General features: G+C 29.8%; 2 protein-coding genes across 3 annotated transcripts in view; both read right to left on the bottom strand.

Annotated features, from left to right (window-relative positions):
- The window catches only part of LOC101504100 (phospholipase A I), a 13,557-nt gene extending 12,991 nt beyond the window's left edge, over positions 1–566 (bottom strand). The window contains exon 1 of the mRNA XM_073370992.1: positions 2–566. Coding sequence (XP_073227093.1) covers positions 2–270 — 269 coding nt within the window. The 5' untranslated portion in view covers positions 271–566. The remainder of the gene's footprint in view (position 1) is intronic.
- A 1,780-nt stretch (positions 567–2,346) lies between these two features.
- On the bottom strand, positions 2,347–5,641 carry LOC101504410 (N6-mAMP deaminase-like). Of its 2 annotated transcripts, none has more exons than XR_012163858.1 (11): positions 5,441–5,638; positions 5,288–5,358; positions 4,688–4,779; positions 4,536–4,595; positions 4,206–4,451; positions 4,049–4,125; positions 3,885–3,954; positions 3,696–3,809; positions 3,316–3,382; positions 2,817–3,083; positions 2,347–2,726 (listed from the first exon to the last, which is right to left on the bottom strand). XR_012163858.1 is itself a non-coding variant. In XM_004507646.4 (11 exons), the coding sequence occupies exons 1-11, from the start codon at positions 5,515–5,517 to the stop codon at positions 2,602–2,604; spliced, it is 1,104 nt and encodes a 367-aa protein (XP_004507703.1). In that variant the 5' UTR covers positions 5,518–5,641; the 3' UTR covers positions 2,347–2,601. The 2 variants fall into 2 exon arrangements, 1 of the variants encoding a protein (XP_004507703.1); XM_004507646.4 differs by having other exon boundaries at positions 2,817–2,921; positions 5,441–5,641.
- Positions 5,642–7,293: the final 1,652 nt, after the last annotated feature.

Genomic DNA, 7,293 nt, shown 5'->3' on the forward strand with positions numbered 1-7,293 from the left:
CGGAAGAGCAACCATGAGCTGCGACTGAAGCTTAAGAGCAACCTGATCTTCATCCTCCGACGACGACCAATCCAATTCAATGCGAAAACCGAGGTCCTGATCCTGCGAAATAATTGACGATGAAGAAGATGAAGAAGAAGATGATGACGCTGATGAAGAACGGGAGGAGGTTGAAGTGCGAGCGAGACTCTCCGGTGGATCATCGTTGCCATAGCTGAGAGTAAGGTGGAAGATCTCGGAAGGTCTCTTCCAACCTAATCCCCAAGACATTATCGAATTGCGTTTGCGATCGTGATGCACGATTCCGTTACGCCATTGAATTGCGTCGGTAAAATTGGTTTTGGTTCTAGATTGTTCGGTGCATTCGGATTCCTTCCGAATTGAATCAGATCGTTGTTGAATTCAATGCAGATTGATAATTGTCAATTAAACAAATCAAGAATCTGATAATGAAGATGTGATTCAATTCGGAGTGAGAGTCATGCACAGAAAGAGAGAACGAACTGAACTGAAGCAATGTTTACCGGTTAACATAAATCCTATCAAATTCTGAACCACTGTCCTTTCTTTTTTTTTTTTTCACCATTATCTTATTTTCTTTTTAGTCTTTAACTTCAATTATATCTTTTTATTTTCATCTTAACTTTTTTCTAGTCAATAAAAATCTAAATGTATTATCTTTTATTTTTGTTTTGAACTTTGAAACAGACTCTTTATTTTTCAAAAAATAAGATTTTTTAAGAAAGAATGTAAAAGTTTTGATTATTTTTTTGTGAAATAGTCTTTTTTCCTTAGAAGAAAGGACAATATTAACATTCTTTCAATTAAACTAAAATTTAAGAAAAATAATTTTTTTATTTAAAAAAATTATTAGTGATTTTCTTAAGGAAATATGAATTTTTCGACACTATTTCTTTTAAATGAAAAGCACAACATTAAAACCAAAATATAATCAGAACATTTAAAAAAAATTATTAAAGGAAAGCTGAAACTTAAAAATATAATAAGATACTAAATAAATATTTTAATTATTTTAAAAAAATGGAGGTGAAAATATGAAAATAATCAATTGTGTATATTTATTGGTGTACGGCACATCATTTAATAAAGTCAAATACCAGTAAATGTTCTAAGTTTAATTTTTTTTAAACGTAATTTGCTCTATTTTTTAATAAATTTTTCAGTGACACTCTTTACTTTAGTAAGACTTTGTAATAAATGGTAAATAACATTTTTTACGTAATTTAATTAATTAATTGAAGCACCCATGGAGTAGTTTTAAAACGAAGAAACCATCGCCGGGCCAAATTTCTATTGGATTTGGTAAATTTAACTTTTCCTTAATTTTAACTTTTTCCATTATTTTTTTATACTTGTACTTCTAAAAGCAATTATTTCTTTTTGGATTTCTCATATGATATTGAATTAAAAGATTCATATTATTACTATTATCATGTCATTGAATAAATTTGACGGCAAAATATAAATGTATTTTTAGGCAATATAAATACATTATTCTCTTTGTAAAATCATATTGTAGTTTTTTTAATCGATCAATTTTAACAGTCATATGTTCGTCACCAAAAAAAAAAAAACTTTAACATTCGTATCAGTAAAAAGGAATTGGTCCCAAATTACTATAATACAAAACTGGAGTTTCTCCAAAAATAAGTCATAAGTTACTTATAAGGAATTTGGATAGATCCACTAAATTTTCTCTCTTTCTCTATACGAAATGGACCTTTACAATATTCAATGAGGGTTCATTGAGGGATCCAAATTCAATGAACTCTTACAATATTTTCTTGAAAATCTTAAATGTTAATATTATATTGAAAAAGTTAAATTATTAGCATGAAAATACATGTAAAATTTTTAATTATCAGTATCATCAATGGTGTTATATCCTTTAGAGGTTATTGGCTTTATTTGTGGCTAAAAATCCATTTTAGCCGGTTTGTAGGTGGGATGATGTTATGCTTGGAATATTTATTTAATATACTTTCTTTTGACTAGTTCAAGAAAAAAAAAATTGCAAACGTTGACTTTGACCATTCCACTTATGAAGGAAAAATAGTTGAAGTATGTTTGAGAAGTATTCAGGTTCTATGGGTCAGATATTTCTTCCTGGTTTTTCATTGTACCAAGTTACACATATCCTTTCTATCAACATGTCACTTAATTACTATTTTTATCATATATTTTCCAACGCATTAAATGATCAAACATTATATCACATTTTGACACTAATAAGTAATATTTATTTATCAACTCATAAGTTATAACTAAGCCGCTAGGACATCATACTGAGGAACTTGGACATCATAAAATTAAACTCATGACTAATGATGATGATAATTCATGTTGTTTCATTCTTTTTTTAAAGGATATTAACCACATTGAATTTTGTACTGCATACGCTATATACTAAATAATGGTTTACATATTTAAATGCCAAATTAATACTAGTAGATATAAATTATTCCTAAGATGTCGTGATTAAAGAGGGCCAAAGCTCTTGTGACATTGTTAACTGTCTACTAACATAACATTGAATGGCCTAAATACACATCCACACAATCCCCATGGATGAAATTGTACCTAGAGCTCCAGATTCTTTGCAGCTAAATTAAAAAAGTTTCTTAAATCCTCCTTTACTGTATTATCTGCAAATATAAATTCAACAGCATTCTTTGAGAGCTCAAACATCTCCTTCCTTCCAAGGCCTAGATAACATCAAAATCAACAAGCAGTCAGCAAAGTTTGTTAGCTATTAGTTCAAATTCTATAGAGTGCAAGAGTAAAGTGTAACTTACCAAATGAAGAAGCGGCAATTTTGTATTCGTTGGAGAGACTGGTAGAGAATACACCTGAGTCATCAGTACACAGGACTAAAGGATGTTTTGCATTATACAAATCCACTGCATCAACAAAAGTACGATGTTAAGGGATGCTGATTGAACTCGATTCCTTGATCAAAGTCTAATATACAACTGCGTGGACTGACTTCAGAAGGGGGATCAGCTTCTCTTGGTGAAAAAAATTCACTTTTCTGGTTCTGAGGTTCTTTAGAGGAAATTTAGCTTCAAGAGGGTAAACGAGAAAGTGAAAACGGGAATTTTGTACTTCTATTTTTAACACAACTCATAAGTCCTAACTTCCACAACTCTCTCTTATATTTACCAAAAAAAGTTCCCTCAAAATGCAGAACTTTCAAGTCTATAACATCTCATGTGAACTTGACAATACAAAGAAGTTCTTTTATTAATTCTATAATTAAGTTTTTCAATTAAAAAAATAAACAAAAGAACCTACCAAAATGATGAGCATCTATTGATGGAACGGACAATGTCCTAATGTTCGATGTCAAACAAAGTTCAACCTGAAAATGGAGAAGATGATATATGTAGCATGGCAGTTGATAAAATTGGTAAGAGACAATATCCATACGAAGCATTCAAACTTAGCCCCAATCAGTAGCCCTAAAGGAATGATCGATAAAAGTAAGACATCACCAGGTTCTACTTCCACTTATTTCAGACCAAATAAAACTTCAAATTTGACAAAATAAAGTTACAGTGTGCATAACCATTTAATTGATTGGTTATTTACAAGGAAAAAATATTCTTGTCGCCACACAAATCATAATACATTACTACTATTTCGCTTTATCAACAGTGTAGTGCAAGTCTAACCGGAATTTTAATGGACTTCAGCTTTCTCCAGTGTTCCTCCTGAAAGAAACATGCATGTCCAATTCTCTGGGGAAGAAAGTCAAGCATATCATGTATCTCCCTCGAATTAGGTACCTAAAAACATTAAGTCATTAAAACAAACAAGCCAGGGAAACAACAATAGTTAAGTAGAAGAAAATACAAAAGCACCTCTCCACAATGAAGAGTTACATAAAGACCTTGTTCTTGAGCAAATTTTAATGCTGGCAAAAATGTAACCCTGCAAATGATAACAAGGGATTTTGAGCCTAAGCATCAATTTCCAATATTTGAAATAAAATACTACATTGGAATCCTAGACCAAGCTGATATACCATTCACCAACAGCTGGATTCCCAGAGAGGTCAATTCCAACGACCCCAAAATGCCTCATTTCTAGCGCAAGCATGACCTGCAGAAAAGAAGCATATTATTCAAAGGAAGTTGCAGACAACCTTAAGTTTGCTCAAATTATTTGTGCATTACGCTTACAGTTTCCATTGCTGCTTCTGTTGTCTCCCTACGATCAATGCTTAAGAGAAGCCTGACAAATACTTTTTTCCTAGCATTTGCATTACATTTATCATTTGTGCCTGAGACTGGGAGTACAGGGTTTGAAAGATTTTTAAGCTCCTCACAGTGAGGATTAAAATCCACATCAACTGAACTGACAGCTCTTAGACCTTCCAATACAGCTTCAATATAAGAACGTTTGCTCATTCCTTTGGAATCATTTTTCTGCATTAAATTAAGCAAATATTTTCTTCAACAAATCCATGGAAACAAGGCGCACAAAATTACCAACTGAGATCCTTTAGTTACCTTAGGAGTAGTTCTCAACTCCACATACACAACATTCTCTAACGCAAAATCTTCAACAACCTGCTTTCAGAAATTTTGCTAGCATAAACACAAAGGCAATAAATTCGGATTAATAAAATACTGAAAGTAGGCATTGAGCAAACAGAACGGACTTCTTTGGTAATTCTTGTAACAGTTGCATGATCAGTTGTAAGAATGTGGATAACGTCAAACAACTTAAATACCTCAGCTAATGAACGATCATCTGCATTTACAAAACCATAATCAGTAATAACAAAAGCAATCGAGACTTTTTCGATTAGATGCAATCCGCTAATTGGATCAGCCAATGCCATAACATTTTGTAATGTATTAAGTACATGGATCCACCATATGCTTCTAAATTGGTAAATCCTTCTCATGGTTACTCTGGCCAATAGTTTTATTGGATCGACCATTCTGTCATATATTGTACTATCCTCCATCTAGATTATATTCTACCATCCTCTCCACTCCACTATAGAATTACTCTAATTTCACTTTAACAAATGCTGGTAAATATGAGTCATTCAATTTAAGAGTGAATTAAGGAAACAAATGAAAAACAAGTGGATTAAGACCTTCTTGCAGCAGATTTGAGAGTTGAGGGATTGTGAATTCAAGTCCCTCCGCTAGCAACTAAGTAATACTAATTATAACATTTGCTATTGAAATAAAAAAAAATAAAAAATAAAAAGTAAAAGAGTGGTATTGAAAGAGAGCAATGAGCATACTTTTGAGAATAACATGTTCCACTTGGGAGAAATCTATGATACCGTTGAGACCCAAACCTTTAGCAAGTTCTCTGTGAAAAGAAAATAGAAAGAGTGCTGGAGAATGGGAAAAGCATAATAAGAGTTGAAAAAAAGAAGGAGAAGTGAAGTTACAGAAGGGTGGAGTCTCTGATGGAACCGTTAAGGTGAGCATGTAGCTCAACCTTTGGCATTGACACACACCACTCCATATATCTCTCCTTGCTCGCTATGAAGAGACCACTATTTACATTCTTTTATTCAACGCTCGTCTCCACTCTCCATAAACATCCATACCTTTTTTTTTTCAATAGCTAGGTTTGCACAAAATTAGAATAATTAAAATAAATGATAAATTATGCGTTCATAAATTACTTGAGTTAGTTTATCGAAAAATATTAGAAGTTATAAACTATACTTCCCAAATTATTTGTGTTCCCATCAGATTACAAATATTAAATATGTTGGTCTTTGAGTTAAATACGCTATTATAATTTAAAAAATAAAGTAGTGCTTTTTATAATTTAAAGAATTAAAATCTTTAATGTTTATATTTCATGAGATTAAAATAGAACAAAAAGTATTTAATTGACAAAATTATCTAATGTTTATAATTCAAATTTAATAAATTATTAAAACGAAACCTAAAAATATCTAAAGAACCAAAGTGTAATTTATTTATAAATAAAAAATATTGATTGTGGTTTGCAAGGTTTTATATTAAAATTAATTATACGATATCATGAATAGATCAATTAATTTAAGTTAAAAATTAAATAATTAGAATATTTAAATTCAAATATAAGTGAATAAAAAAATATATTAATATAGTTAATTACAAACTTTGGTTATTTAATATATATATATATATATATATTAACTTTAATTGTTGATTTGTCCATAATACTAGTGGTTTATTCTAAAATAAATCAATACTAATAGTTTTTCTTTTGGCTTATAATAATACCAATAGTTCTAATTATTCACTCTTTTTTATCTTAATTATTCACTCTCTTTATCTTATAATAAATATCTCTCTTTTTTATAATGAATGTTTAATTTAAAATAATAATGTCGGTTTCATTATTAATTATTTTATATTATCAATGAAGTGTTAATTATGGACGTTTTACCCTCTCTTTATAACAAAGAAAAACATAATGCGTTAATATTTTTCACTCATATATACTTAATATATCTGACTATTTTAGTAACTTTTTATTTTTCAATAGTACTTTAACGATGAAAGTAATTTTGTATTATGGAAAATTGTACAGTTAATTATTTTTTATGATGTATAACTTAAATGATATATTTAATGTGAAATAGTGAAGTAGTTAATATTACAAAAAAATATAAATAAGATGAGATAATGAATAATTAAAAGTATTATAAGAAGAAAAATAATTATGACGTTCATTCTTTTCTTTTGGCAATTGTGATAAGATAATTTATCCGCCAAATTTGCAAGTTTGTGCTACCATGGTCCATGTTTTTTCAATTGAGGGGAGGAAGAAAAGAGAGAGGGTGCAGGAAGCTAGAGATTTAAGGTCAAACTCAAAGACCTACCTAAACACCTAACTTGTTTGATTTGAAACTCATAGAACCAAATTTTTTCTGTCGTGCAGTACGTCACATGACAACATAAATATGTATAATGAGTCAAAAATATGTATAAATTGATTGTATATAAATTTAATTTTTTTTCAAATAATAATAAGAATTATTTAGGGTTATTTAGGGTAAAGAGGTTTTTTAACACAAATTAAAAAGAATTAATGTGAATAACTACTAGCTCTAATAAGTATGAAATGGTTAATTTTACTTGTATATTGAAACAAAAGAATCAGTAACAGATGACCTGATTTAAATTTCGTATTGAGGACTGAAGTAGTATATATTTAAATTTCTAGTCCAAAATAATTATTTTTCCCGTTGAATTGATAATTCTATATATCTTATAATAGATTATCTATTCCTCCACACAC

Source organism: Cicer arietinum, chromosome 7 (assembly GCF_000331145.2).
Source record: "Cicer arietinum cultivar CDC Frontier isolate Library 1 chromosome 7, Cicar.CDCFrontier_v2.0, whole genome shotgun sequence".
NCBI lineage: Eukaryota > Viridiplantae > Streptophyta > Magnoliopsida > Fabales > Fabaceae > Cicer > Cicer arietinum.